We start from the raw sequence: 15729 nt of genomic DNA, 5'->3' as shown, positions 1-15729 counted from the left end.
CAGAATCCTGGAGGCTTTTTAATAGTTTTAATTTTGTGTGTGTGTTTTAGGGCAGTCCTTTTTTAAATGGCTCTTATCCCCACTAGCAAAGCATCTTTCATTTTTCTTTTTAAAGGTAGCAGCCATCATTTCAGCTAACATTTGAATTTTTAGAGTTTTTGATCCTAAGTTGCAATAAGCCTTTAAATAATCAGTAACATTTCCGGTCTCATGAATTGGAACAATGGCTCTCTGACATTTCTAATTCACATTTTCATATGTAAGCAGTTTTTCTATTTGCACTTTGGCTTCCTCTTCGACAACACTATGGGAGATATCAATTCTCAGTCTAGCTAAAATATCAGCATAGGCTTCATTAGGCCCTTGTAATATCTATATGTAGCTATCTTTAGGTTCTCTTTGAGGAGTAATTTGATTTCAAGCTTTAATGGCAACTTCTTTCAATTGTTCATGTAACAAAGGAGGACATAGTATCTGAGCTTCCACCAAATCAAATTGTCCCCTGGTTAACATTTTAAAAGTAATTTGGTTTGGGGGAGTGCCAGCTCGAGCATTGGAACTGGCACAATCTCAGGCCATATCATGAAACCACATTATCTAATTGAAGATACTTTTTTGGTTTAAGAAAAGCTTTTATCAAAATTTGTCAATCATAAGGAACAAAAATTTTAATAGACAATGTCATAGCATTTAGAAGTTTTTTAGTAAAAGGCGAATTAGGGCTGTATACAGTTACAGCCTTTTTCATTTGAGAAAAATCAATGTCTTCGTATTGAGGTATTGTCTTTGAGAATTAACATTTTTTAACACAGGAAAGGCAAAAAGATCATCAGCCTCAGAGACTCGAGATTGCAAAGCCAGTAAATCAGAACATCTTCGTCATGAAGGAGAATGACTCTGTTCATAAATATGAGTGTGTGTTAGGGGCTTATCATTGTCATCAAAAAAAGTATTGTTGGCTTTAGTGTCAAAGAGAGCATCAGAAGGATCGTCATCAGATTCATCTTGTCCTTGAATCGAGGGGATCTTTGGTTTCATGCCCGTTACAAGAGGAGGAGGAGCGCTTGGGAGAGCCAGAGCAGGGATGGTGGGAAAGTTCTGAACCATTTTATGTTGTTCTAATTGGGCCTTTTGTAAAGTCTCATCATCTAATTTATATTCATATAATGAGTGTTCCACGAATATCAGGGGGGCTAGAATTGTCTTGAAATGGCAAGATCGTGGCTTTTAATGAGGGCCCACAAGAGCCAGAAATCTATTGGAATATTTTCTCCCCATCTTGTGGCTCATTAAACATTTTTTTTAACCCAGTTCCAAATTTTTAAATCGAAACTGTCTTCATCAGGGAATCAGGGATTATATACAACCACTGTTTGGAGACAAGCCCCTATCTGTTGACGTGAAACTGAAAGTCCTTGAACCTTAAATAAATGAGAAAGTAAAGTAGAAAAGTGGTGGGGCTTTCCAGCCTTTTGTCCCATAACCCTGCACTCAGCGACCTCCGTAGGTCCTAAAACTCACTCTGTCCGCTTGCCAAGGGCATTCACCAGGTCCTTGTTAGGGCACCAATTGTCACAGTCTTTGTAGACCAGGACCTGGGGACTGGAGTCGACAAGAAGGATGTAGGGGACCCAAGTCTCGAGTGAAACAAGGGTACTTTATTTGAAGAAACACATGCTTATATATCTTCAATAAAATGATTACTCAGCCATTAAAAAGAATGAAATTCCACCAGTTGTGACAAAATGAATAGTCCTAAAAGTCACTGAGGGGAGTCACTGAAGGGAATCCAAGCAGGTGCTTTTTCCCATGATCTCAGTCCTGAGAACTGTGTGCAGCTCCGCTCATTCCTGTTACCCAGGAACTGATAAGTAACAGAGAGTCCTTGAGAAATGGCACACAAAGGAAGAAAACAACATATTGGATTCCTTAAAGTTGGACGTCCCCTGACAGCATGGCATGGCCAAAGAAAAAGAGCATACTTGTAAAAAAAAGTATGTAATCTATAAAACAGACATAAATTTTGAGCCCCTTCAAATCATTAAAAAGTGGGGGAAAAGGAAAATGGGCAGACTGTTTAACACAATATAGAACTGGGAGTCAAATTGTTTGTTTTTTAAGAACATTGAGTATATTGCTTTGTTGTCTTCATTTTGATTTGGATTTCTCCAGTACTAGTGAGATTTTATTGGAGAAGACAATGGCACCCCACTCCAGTACTCTTGCCTGGAAAATCCCATGGATGGAGGAGCCTGGTGGGCTGCAGTCCTTGGGGTTGCTAAGAGTCAGACACGACTGAGCGACTTCACTTTCACTTTTCACTTTCATGCATTGGAGAAGGAAATGGCAACCCACTCCAGTGTTCTTGCCTGGAGAATCCCAGGGACGGGGGAGCCTGGTTGCCATCTGTGGGGTAGCACAGAGTCAGACACAACTGAAGTGACTTAGCAGCAGCAGCAGCAGTGAGATTTTATATAATTATTGAGAAATTGAATTATTTCTCTTATTTTATGAACTGGTTGCTGAACGCCTCTGCCCATTTTCCTTTTTCCCCCACTTTTTAATGGTTTGAAAGGACTCAAAATTTATGTCTATTGTATAGATTACATACATTTTTTACAAGTATGCTCTTTTTCTTTGGCCATGCCATGATCCATGTGGGATCCCAATTCCTCAAGCAGGGATTGAACCCTCTGTTCATTTATCTACTCTCTCAGTGGTATGTACATTCTTTTAGAACAGATACCATACAGTGTTTATTCTTTTCTTATACTTCTGGCTTCTAGGACCATGGAAGGTACTTAATAGGAATTTAAAGAATGCTAAAAGTGAATGAAAAATGCATTGAGTAAATATCTTTTCTCAAGTAAGTTTGTCCATTTTTCTCCATTCCAATACAACCGACTCAACTCCAAATTCTTCATAAAATTTTGCTTCACTGACATCACCAAGTAGTTCGAGTCCTTCCACTCTTATCTAAAGTCAAGTCTATTTATTATTAATACCATACAACTGTATAGTGAGTGGCCTAAGGTAAGTGAGTTTTATCCTAATTAGATTACCAGATCTTTGAGGAAAGGTACCACATCTTATTTGTTTCCCAGGTGGGGCTAGTAGTAAAGAATTCACCTGGCAATGTAGGAGACCTAAGAAATTCAGGTTTGATCCCTGGAAGAGAGCATGGCAACCCACTCCAATATTCTTGCCTGGAGAATCCCATTGAGACAGGAGCCTGGTGGGCTACAGTTCATAGGATCACAAACAGACCGACATGACTGAAGCAACTTAGCATGCACATACTATGTCTTATGCTTTATTTGTATCCATTCTGGGCTTTCTATTCTCTTGGACACAAATGTAGACTCAGTTACTGTTCGCTATAATGAATCATATAAAAATAATTTTGTTCTCTTTGTAGGAAATTTGTTTGTGATTGTATTTGTGAGTTACTTTGGAGCCAAATTACACAGACCAAAGCTAATTGGAATTGGTTGCATTGTTATGGGAGCTGGAAGTATTTTGACTGCTTTACCACATTTCTTCATGGGATAGTAAGTGGCTCTATGCTATCAATGATCATTTCCTTGTAAATTAATCATAGAATTTTATTTTTTATTTTTAAATAAGTATTTCCCTTCAGAAAAATGTCCACTAAGCATGTATAGAAATGGATTATATTTTCTATGTAATAATTAACTCATTGTTTTATCTCCCATGGCTTTCATTGATATTGAAATAGGAATAGCAATAACTCAGGTGCAGTTTCATAGAAAATAGATAAGCTTTTTATGACTTTTTACTATAACATATATTTTATGTCTTTGCCTACAAGATTTTGATACTATTTAATAAGACTTTATTTACTGACCCCAGGTCCAACTGTTCACCACTCAAAATTCAGTACCTGAGAGGCAATTGTTGGTAGAAAGAAAACTTTGCTTTTAATCAGAATGTCAACAATCTGGGGAGAAGATGGACTCCTATCCCCCCAAAATCAATTCCCATGATTCTGTTTAGCCATAAGAGTTTTTGAAGGGAAAAGAGAAGGGATCTGTTAATCACTGAGAAAGAGTGTCAAAGTCATTACCATCCCCCACTGTGGGCAGGCTTGTCAACTTCTTGTGATCTTTCTTTAGACGCTACCTTGTTCATACAGTTTGTTCACTGAAGGGAAAGCTAGCAAAGAGATCGTGTCATCTATTAATTACTTAATAGATGATTACTTAATTGATTAATTAATTGCTTCTTCATTTTTACTTCTTTGATCTATGGAAGGAATAGACAGGTTAGGTAAGATATGTGTGATCAAAACATTTGAAAGGTGTGCTTTGGCTGGAGATTGAGTAGCACATGGGGTGTCTGATTTAAAAGTTAGTTACAATGTAGTTTTTTAAAGTGAAGAGACAAAGGGACCTCCTGCAGAGACCTCTTTCCTCCTGAAAGCTTTTCACAGCTTCCCCACTCAACTCACTGCAGTATGGATTTTCCCTCTACCATCTCACTGAGACTTCTACCTAAGCCTCTGTGTAGATTTAATTAGAGTCAGATACTGATGACAGAAAAGCAAATATAGTAATGGCTTAAATAATATAGGAGCTTACTTTTTACATAAAAAGTTAATGTGGCCAACCTAGGCCTTGACTGGACTTGACTTCATGGTGTAAGTTGTGGCAATGTTGTTCCTTACAACAGGACAGAAGAAGGGAAGAAGAATAAGAAGAAACAAAACTCACACAGGCTGAGGCTTAAGAAATATCTTCAGAAGCATAACACTTCTACTGGCATCAAGCTAGCCAGAACTTTGTTACACTTCACATATAAAGTTCTTGGGAAAAAATAGACTTATTTCAGGAATACATTCCCCCTTTCTGTTACCATAGAAAGGGGAGAATAATAGATACCAAGAACTAATGAGCAGTTTCTACTAAAGATATAAATTACTTACTCATTATCAATGCCAACAACCATGCTTTTTTGTTACTATGTCAATTACTATATTTGATTTTCATAAGGCCTTTCTTCTTCCTGGTACTGTTCCTTCTTATTTCCATCATCTTACTCCCTCTTGATTTATTTCCTCCTTTTGGCTTCTCCATCATACCCACCCTTTCCTTCTGCTTCTGACGCCATAGGGTCAGTCTTGCCTAAGTTCCCTTACCAATCTTCTTCACTTTACACTCTACATGATTTGTGTCAAGTACATGCGTTAAATGCAACTATCACTGTACAGTGAGTTTATCTCATACTCAAGATTTATATAATCAACCACCTCATGGGTATCTCCAGTCTAACATCCTACATTTTCCACCCATATATTCAGAATTGAATTTATCTCTGTGCCAAAACCAGCCCAGATTTTTCACATTCACTCTTTCAGCAATGACTCATTTATCCACAGAGGGATTCAAACCAAAGTCAAGGATCTCATCTTAGACTTACTCTTTGCTTCAGGACACATGACCAGTGGTCACCAAATCTTGCTTTTTCTACCTCCTATATATCAAAGTTGTCCCTTTTCTCTTTCCCATCATCTCTGGCCTGGACTTTCTGCATCCCATCTCAACTTCATTGTAACTCACATTCTATATTACAGTATTCATCTTACTTTTTATAATTTTTATTTTAAAAAATTATTTATTTGGCTGCAATGGGTCTTATTGCAGCACATGAGATCTTTAATATTCATTGCAGTATGCAGAATCTTTTATTGCAATATATGAGATCCAGTTCCTTGACCAGAGATCAAACCCAGGCCCTCTGCACTGAGAACTTGGAGTCTTAACCACTGGACCAGTAAGGAAGTCCTACAGTGTTCATTTTAAAAACAAAAATCTTAATATTTTACTCCTACTTAAAACTCCAAATATCCTAGAGCAGTGTTTTTCAAAATTCAGATCCTGAAAAACTTGTCAATCAATAGACCAATTCAGATTATTGAGACCAATCATTTTTTAATATGATAGGATAGAATAGAATAGAACAGAATAGAAGAAAACAGTTATTCTGCAAAACTTATTTTTTGGTTTTATAAATTTGTGTGTGTGTGTGTGGATATGTATGTATTGTGATTGTGATGCAAAATATATTTCTCACTGTTGGTAATAGTCAAAGGATTGAAAACCTCTTGCCTATGAATTAATATCTAGGTTCATTTGCATATAAAGGTAACTCATTGATTTAGCCTTGACTATCTTCCCAGTTGCGTTTTACACAGCTTCCCATGGTTGAGGACCACACTCTAGGTCTACAGTTTTCCAAATGTGTCTTAATAGGTCATACTTTTGTTCATAGTGTTTCTACAGCTTTGAGTATTTTTCCTTCTTTGTCTACCTGTTAAACTCCTTTCTATCTTCAAAATTCATCTCATATGGAGTCCTCACTGTGAAGTTTTCTCTAATCCACACCCTTCTCAATATCCAAGCAAAGTTGATCATCCCTCTTTCTTTACAACAACCTGGGTCCTGACATATTAACATTTTTGTATCTTTCATCATATATGTTTATCTTAGAGGATGTAAAATATTTTGATAACAAAAGCTGTGTGTTTTACTTCGAGTGATTTGGAGTTGCACATAATGCCTGGCATAGAGTAGGTTGCCCTTGGAATTCACAGGATACCTCAGTATTTTTCATTTATATTGTTTATTGAAGTATAATGGACGAATTATAATAGTAACAGGTGCATAACATAGAGATTCATTGTTTTTATAGATTATACTCCATTTATAGTTATAAAATGCTGGCTATATTCCCTGTGCTGTACATCACATCTTAGTATCTTATTTCTTTTGTACCTAGTTGTTTGTACCTCTAATCCCTTTAATCTATTTTCTCTCTCTTCCCCCAATCCTCTTCCCACTGGTAACCATTACTTTGTTCTCTGTATCTGTGAGTCAGTTTCTGTTTTGTTATATATGTTCTTTTTATTTTTTTAGGTTCTACATATAAGTGAAAACATACAATCTTTGTCTTTCTCTGCCTGACTTATTTTACTAAGCACAATACCTTTACATCCATTCATGTATTTTTAAATAACAACATTTGTACCTATTCTAGGTCTGTTTCTGTTGTTCTAATTAAGTTCTTCCTTATCAAAGTGAAATAGACTAGAACTTTTTAAACTAAGTTTTAAGGAGTCAGGCATATGACTCAGGGTGTGTGTGTGTGTGTGTGTGTCCATGGTAAACTGGAAAATCAGGTGAATCAGTATGATTATAAATTAATTTTGAAAGTTTAAATTGTAACCATCTTTGAAGATAATTCAAAGGGATGAATAAATGCACTTAGCAATTTTTTTTAAAACTTGAAACCAAGATATTTCATACATTGACCAGAATATAAGAATTCTTAAGATGACAGCAATGTGATAATCCACCTTGTCTGGGGAGTATTGCATATTTCTTAGCAAACACTTCTATTTTACTTTTGCCTATCACTTCTCCTAACATATAGGCTGGGAAACTGATAAAGAGTATCCTGATAATTTGGAGAAGAGAATGGTACAGTTAAAGGGGAAAATTCCTCTGCATTTCTGGGAAAAATAAAACTATTCAGTAAATATAGTGATGTTCTTACAGTTACAGGTATTCTAAAGATACCACTTTTAATCCATCAGAGAATTCAACATCAAGTTTACCAACTTGTTCAAATAACCAAAATTTGTTACCCAATAGAACATCACTGGAGGTAGTGGGAAAAGGTAAGAATTGAACTCACACTATTGAATATTACTGTCACAAATAAATATTCTAAAATTTAACAGTTATATTATATCTATAAAAAACTATTATATTATCTATTAGCAAAGTTTATTAGAAAACAATAGGAAAAACATTTTCATTTTATGTATGTAAGACAAAAATCATTGTTAATATATAAAGAGCTTCTAGAAGCAATAAGAAAAAAGGAATATTTTAATATGAAATTGGCAAAGAAAATATGCAACTAATGTAAAAGAAGAGGAAGTGGCATGAATATATTTTAATGTAATTTTACTCTTTATGAAAAATGCAAATCATTACACAAATTAAAGATCATTTACCTACTAAAATGCAAATCGTTTTTATTATAGTACTAGTTAAAGATTTTGCTACCCATTAGATAGGAAAAGATTAAAAATAAAAAGAAATGAGGTAGAGGAAAAAACCACATTTTATGTACTGTAGAGAGTGTATAAATTTCTCTTTTGGAGGTTAATTTTTAAGATGGTAAAGGACAAAAATATGCATATCTGCTTAAATCAGCAATTCTACTTTTATTGCTTTATCTTAAAGGAAATTATCAAGAATATACAGAAGGATTTATTTATCATTATAATCAAGGCATTCCATGGCACTCCACTACTCTTGCCTAGGAAATCCCATGACAGTAGAGCCTAGTGGGCTACAGTCCATGGGGTTGCAAAAGAGTCAGACATGACTCAGCAGCTAAAAACAACAAACAAGGAAAGAGATTGATTAAAAAAAATGATGAAACTTATTCAGCACACTATGATGCAGTCATTAAAATCCTGCTATAAGAACATAAAGAATATTATGCATATTTTTGTGTTCACTAAAAATGTGAAAGATGTAAGCAAACATCAGAACTGGCTTTCTGTGTGGTGGGATTACAGATCAATTTACTTGTTTTCTTTGTGTTTCTCTATATTGTCAACTTCTGTAATGTGACCATAAATCATTCTTAGAAAAGAACAAAACACTTTAAATGGAATAATTAAAGGGCTACATTAGTTGAGTTTTTAACAAGAATGCTAAGATTAATGTTTAAAATAAAGCATTCTCTTGTCTATGTAGGTTGGGAAAAGGATTCTGGGTCATATATGTGGATATATGTTCTAATGGGTAATATGCTTCGTGGAATTGGGGAAACCCCTATTGGACCCTTGGGGATTTCTTACATCGATGATTTTGCTGAAGAAGGACATTCTTCTTTGTATTTAGGTAATGTACGGAAAATAGTAGATTTTATGGTTTCTTTCCCTGGGTGTAATCTGAAATAACAGTGCTCCTCAACTCATTCTTTTATTTAATGAAAAGTTATTTGGAGAAATATATTGAATAGTATTACTTTTAAAAGTTTAATAAGAACCATGTATAATTGGCATTTGATAAAAATGTTTTATAATGTTTTTAGGTAATTTGCTTGCAGTAACAATGATTGGTCCAATCATTGGCTTTATACTGGTATCTCAGTTTTCTAAAATGTTTGTGGATATTGGATACGTGGATCTGAGTAAGTACTCTCAGAACAAGGTAACACGATAATGCTTTTGAAGTACATGACAGCATTCTTCCAAATAAGTGAATTCATTCTTTCAGTGGCTTTTTGCAGACGAATCGTCAAAAGTTACAAACAGGACATGTGTTAATATCTATAATAAAAATAAATACGTCTCCTATCAACATCAGGTGGTGCTAGTGGTAAGGAATCTGCCTGCCAGTGCAGGAGCTGCAAGAGATGTTGGTTCAATCCTTGGGTCAGGAAGATCCCTTGGAATAAGAAATGGCAACCCACTCCAGTATTCTTGCCTGGAAAACTCCATAGACAGAGGAGCCTGGGGGGCTACGGTCGATGGGATCGCAGAGTCTGACACAATTGAGCACACATATAGCTATCTAAATCAGGCCTTTACAGCTAAGCACAAAATAAGAACATTTAAGAAACTGAAGATGACTTCATCCAAAATAATTGCAAATTAATTGCAGGTATCTCAGTAGGCCCTCTGATGTCACTTACCTGCATTTCTTAGAAAACCCTCTCTATCTGCATAGTTTAAGGTCTCTTCTAAAATGTGGCTCCTCTTCAGAGAAGCCTTACTTCACCGTCTTCCACTGGCAAAAAAAGTTAAACACCCCAGTTAATCACCAAGAGCATGTCTTTACTGTAGTCTTTGTCACAATGAGCCACAAATATTTGTACACTGATATGCCATCTCTTTTGGAACATAACAATATAGTGTCTGTATTGACATATAAAAAGTAATTAGCATTTGGAAATAAGCAAATAAGGTTTTCAAATCAGATTTTCACCAGGGATATATAGAGTAGACTTCACAGCAGTCCAAGGATATCCACAATCTTGCAAGTATTTTGATATAAAACTAAAATGTGGACCTGATGGAATATGTCATGTCTTCTATTTTGGATATGTGAATCGTATTCTATGTTTCTATTCATTCACTTCCAGGTTCATCATTGTTTTTACCACCAGGAACCTAGAAATAAATGGTTATTAAAATCTTTGGAATGATAGTTTTATAACCTCTTTTCTATAGTCAGAAATAACTACTCATAGTGTTTTAGATACATGGTAATCCCATTTCTACCACTGAATGTCAAGACTTAATTACATCTTCTGTTAGTCAGTCATGGGTGTGATGTAAACGTAATATGAAGTACACATTGGCAAGCTCCAATGCCAAAGGAGCCAACGAGATAACAAGTGAATAAAGAGTGTTAAGTATGAGGGTTAAACTTGTAAGAACTGGTGGTGGGGAACTACCCTCTGAACACACTTGAAAATGAATTTATTACTCAGGCTCAACATATTCTTTTCATGCAGAAATCAGGACCCAACATTATCAGAATCTACTGATTGGTTTTTAAGAAAATCTAGAAATCCAGACTTCCATGTAGAATCTTCCAATTTTTATGATAGTGTGTGAGCAAAGGAGAACACGTCAGAAGGTTATGTCTACACAGGTTATGATCTCTAGTTCTTTTGTGTAGACCAGGGATAGAGCACCAAAAAAATGTTACCAAGATGACATTTCTGACAGATGATGAATAAGTACTTGACATATAGATGGAGTCTCTGATTTTGCCAATCATTTCTAAAGCCTACTAGAGTTGCTGATTATGAAATAATATGGACATGAAAATCAGTTTTAAACTCAGATCTGTGCATATAGTTTAAATCCATTTCAATAAATAGAATGAATAATTTACTTCTCTATGTCAATCCGATGTTTTCTCACGTTAAAGAATTTTTCTTATAGATCAAAGACTAGCAATACCATTCTTGTGCTTCAAATTTCTGTGGTGTGTTTGTGTGTGTGGTACTTCCTTATTAGAATGTTTAACTTATACTCACTGAAACAGTTCATTTATACTTGCTTAGATATAGCACATGGGCTTCCCTGGTGCTCAGAAGGTAAAGAATCTGCCTGCAATGCAAGAGACCCGGGTTCGATCCTTGGGTCAGGAAGATCCCCTGGAGAAGGCAACCCACTCCGGTATTGTTGCCTGAAAAACTCCATGGACAGAGCAACCTAGCAGGCTACAGTCCATGGGATAGCAAAGAGTCAGACACAGTTGAGTGACTGCTGCTGCTGCTGCTGCTAAGTCACTTCAGTCGTGTCCGACTCTGTGTGACCCCATAGACGGAAGCCCACCAGGGTCCCCCTTCCCTGGGATTCTCCAGGCAAGAACACTGGAGTGGGTTGCCATTTCCTTCTCCAATGTGTGAAAGTGAAAAGTGAAAGTGAAGTCGCTCAGTCGTGTCTGACCCTTAGCGACCCCACGGACTGCATCCTACCAGGCTCCTCCATCCACGGGATTTTCTAGGCAAGAGTACTGGAGTGGCTTGCCATTGCCTTCTCCGAGTTGAGTGATTAACACACACAAATACAGCACATACATATCACTCACACAGGCTTTAAGGGAAAATATTATTGAAATAAAATGGTTAAATTTTCCCTAAAATTTTGAGTTCAGATTTTGAACTCGAAGTTTCAGTATGTATGTATCTTCACCATTATCATCCTCTGTGCTGTCAAAGAGTTAGAAATGCAGGTTCTAGTGGCAGGGTAGGGAGGTGGGCAGAAACCTTACTATTAGCTCTGAGAATTTCTTAAAGATTGCTAGAAGTTTCATTGCTGGTGATTTCTTGATCTCAGAAGATGGTGCCAGTATAAGTTTTCAGACAATGAGGAGTCATGCCTTGCATATTGCCATCGTTGTGATGCTGAGTCATGTCCAACTCTGTGATCCCATAGACTTCAGCCCACCAATTTCCTGTGTCCATGAAATTTTCTAGGTAGGAATACTGGAGTGGGTTGCTATTTTCTACTCCAGGGGATCTTCCCAACCCAGGGACGGAACCTGCCATCTCTTGTGTCTCCTGCACTGGCAGGAGGAATTGCTTACCTAAATATTCACCACTGAGCCACCAAGGAATTCCAAAGTTGGCCCTTAAATAGTTTGCAGACTTTAATTGTTCCATAAGGGCAGCTATTCAATCATGTCAACACAAAAGCCACCAAGTTCACACAGGCTCCATCAATGACAACAGTGTCGTGACTGATTCCTAGACAAGAGCAATTGTAAGATGTCATTAAATGTTAGACTTACCCTTATTTCAAAAATGAAAATGTGTGAAAAAAAGAAAACCTTGTCTCCGAATGGATGAAACATCATATACTTTCTTCAACTATGAATTACAGCAATTATTACCATTATTTCCCAGAAATTCTTGCACTTCAAAATGATTTTTGACTGGCTTCTTCTAATTCTTTATTCTAGGCACTATCAGAATAACTCCTAAGGACTCTCGTTGGGTTGGTGCTTGGTGGCTTGGTTTCCTTGTGGCTGGACTGATATCCATTATTTCTTCTATACCATTCTTTTTCTTGCCCAAAACCTTGGATAAACCAAATAAAGAAAAAAAAGCTTCAGCATCCTCAATATCTTTGCCTGTGCAAAACGAAGAAAAGAGTCAAATGGCTAATTTGACCAAGAGTGGGCAAAATGTTACTGACACTGTAACTGGTAAGTATTTCACATTTATAGTCAGTCTGGAGTTGTTAATCCCAGTGAAAGAGAGAGGTGAATATTCCAAAATAATGTCATACTCAAATCATCTAGAGTGAGTGCTCTTCTGTACTAAATTTGGCTGGATTATGCTTCTAAGATTCCTACTAAGCTTCATATTTTCTGAACACATATCAGCTCTGTAGAGAAGAGAATTAGGCTGTGGTCTTTAGCAGGGAGAAACCAGTTAAAGGTTAAAAAACTATCTGCTACTAGTAAACCAAAAAGTATATAGTCATTTCCAAATTATATAGTACAAAGTATGAGTTAAAAGGACCCTCTCTCTTTTTCTTTCTTGCTTTCTCTTTCTCTCTTCCTTCCTTCCTTTCTCTCTCTTTTCCTTCTTTCCCTCTTTATTTCCCTCCCTTCCTTCCTTTCTTTAGCTTCACAAATGGTACCAGGAATCATATTATGCCCTGATAATAGAATATTGCCTCTGTTTTTCAACTATTTATAACACAGTGAGGTGGTAACAAGAAGAATATAGACAACAGCCATATAGTGCCTATATAAGGAATTCTGAATGCCTATAAATCGGGCAACTTAATTATACTTAGGTGGAGACATGGAGTGTGCAGAAGGAAATCACATCAAGTTTATTTCTAGATAATTAGAGTAAGATTGTCTTCTTGGTTCAGTTCAGTTCAGTTCAGTCGCTCAGTCATGTCTGATTCTCCACGACCCCATGAATCACAGCACGCCAGGCCTCCCTGTCCATCACCAACTCCCGGAGTTCACTCAAACTCATGTCCACAGAGTCAGTGATGCCATCCAGCCATCTCATTCTCTGTCGTCCCCATCTCCTCCCACCCCCAATCCCTCCCAGCATCAGAGTCTTTTCCAGTGAGTCAGCTCGTCGCATGAGGTGGCCAAAGTATTGCAGTTTCAGCTTTAGCATCAGTTCTTCCAATGAACACCCAGGACTGATCTCCTTTAGAATGAACTGGTTGGATCTCCTTGCAGTCCAAGAGACTCTCAAGAGTCTTCTCCAACACCACAGTTCAAAAGCATCAATTCTTCGGCAATCAGCTTTCTTCACAGTCCAACTCTTCTTGGTACTTATATAGAAAAAATTGCTTACCTAAATATTCAAAAGTGAGGTAGGAACAAGAGTAGTAGTAAAGAGTATTAGAGTCAGTCATATGAATAAGAATCCTCCATAATAGAGGATAGTGACTTTCCTTTCCAACATAAGCTGACAAAGACTAATAAAGAACAATTTAGGAGCACTAATCTGTGATTGATCCAGCAGCATGTCAGAGCAAGATGGTTGAAACAATGAGATGTTAACAGTTCAGTTTTCAGATCACACAGCAATGGTGGAGCAGTAAGAGTCAAAGCAGAGCAACACCTGAACCCTTGGCAACCTTTCAAGTTAAAGCTGAAGTGACATTAGAGATTGTTAGTGTAGCCCAAGTTTTCCCGCTCATCAGTTCTTCCACCTTCTCCTTTTATTGTTATTTTCTCCTCTCCATCGCTGTAATCTGGAAGCAGTGGTGTTACTTGTATGGGCTCATGAGAGAAGATTTAATTTTTAACTACATTGGTAACTTGAAATTGGCCAAATGGGAGAAGTTACCACCACTTATTACCAAAATTGGGAAATACTCAAATCTGGCATTGTGCTCCCAAGAATCATTTGTTAAACATTTACCAGCACATCACTGAGGAGGCTTTTGAAATGAATATGCACACTAAAAATAGCATCCCATTGAATTTTCATCCAATTTATGCTATTTTCATACTGTAGCAAATTAAATCCATTAAAAGTAGTTGATTATTTAAACCTGTAAGGAACATGGTTGACTGTAAGCCCAGAAAGAATGGAGAGGATAATGAAAATACAAAATTAGAACAATTGTTAATATCATCTATATTATCAATTGTGTTTGCAAGATAGTGACCATTATAAGATAGCAAAGAGGTCCTTCATATGTGCTATTAGGAACAGGTGAAATAACTAAGAAGTTTTAGTCAGAAAAATTATGTATCTAATTTGAACAGAAATAAGACTAATTAATTAGAAAGAAAGCTTTCAGTTCATTAAAGAAGCAATTTGTAAACATGGAGAATTGAACAAAAATGGAGCAATTTCTTTCTGAAATAACATCACTTGAGTTGTTTATTGATCCAGTTATTGAGGTTACATAATGGATCATGATTATGCAGAAGTACAAATGAATGATGTCCAAGTTCTCAGTCACCTCAAAAATTCAATGATTTGGTGAACCTATATGTCTTATTTCTTTTGATCAAATATCACAGCTCACATAGAATGCCTCACAAGTCAATGGTTCTTCCTGATTAGGGAGTCCCATGGAACAAAGTTTAGCATTTTGACCTAATAATTTTAAATATTATTTATTCCTGCTGTACATTTCCATATATCATCTTCTTTCCTCTTCTATGTCCTTTGCCCTAATCTTTTTTCTTATTATTATAAGCAAATGAAGCTATTTCTTAATTACCATTGGATAGAAGGTTTGATTCTGACCATGTTTGATAGAAACCTTTAGAGTTTTACAGCACAAGATCTTTCAAAGTCCATACCATCCATGTCTCGAGAACGATATCTGGTTCAGTCTTGCTAGACTTTGATATTTCCCACTGTTTTTCTAAGTAGTTCTTTTCACTTTAACTCCCTTTGCAGCTGGTTAACCTGGTGATCATAGACTGAAATCACATAACTCTTGCTAGGTACAGAAATTATGGATTTGTTACACTCCTGTCTGTAGGCATGGGTTTTTGCCTACTGTTGTCATAATGTCATTTGAGACACAATATCTCTTTAATAAAGGTGATTGCTAATACTGCTAGAATTATTGAAGCAGTATTTTATGGTAGCAACTATATACCAGAATAAAAGAGTTTTGAGTCCTGGTACTAAATTAACCTTTAGAACCTTAGTATTCTATTT

At 36.3% G+C, this 15729-nt stretch overlaps 1 protein-coding gene across 1 annotated transcript in view; it reads left to right on the top strand.

Moving 5' to 3' along the window:
• The window catches only part of LOC129535896 (solute carrier organic anion transporter family member 1B3-like), a 79858-nt gene that overhangs the window by 42548 nt on the left and 21581 nt on the right, over positions 1–15729 (top strand). The window contains exons 3-7 of the mRNA XM_055394613.2: positions 3419–3551; positions 7578–7699; positions 8796–8942; positions 9136–9234; positions 12525–12770. Coding sequence (XP_055250588.2) covers positions 3419–3551; positions 7578–7699; positions 8796–8942; positions 9136–9234; positions 12525–12770 — 747 coding nt within the window. The remainder of the gene's footprint in view (positions 1–3418; positions 3552–7577; positions 7700–8795; positions 8943–9135; positions 9235–12524; positions 12771–15729) is intronic.

This window comes from Moschus berezovskii, chromosome 6 (assembly GCF_049115385.1).
Source record: "Moschus berezovskii isolate FMDL1 chromosome 6, NW_MosBer_1.0, whole genome shotgun sequence".
NCBI classification, from domain to species: domain Eukaryota; kingdom Metazoa; phylum Chordata; class Mammalia; order Artiodactyla; family Moschidae; genus Moschus; species Moschus berezovskii.
This window is presented reverse-complemented; position numbering and strand designations above follow the sequence as displayed.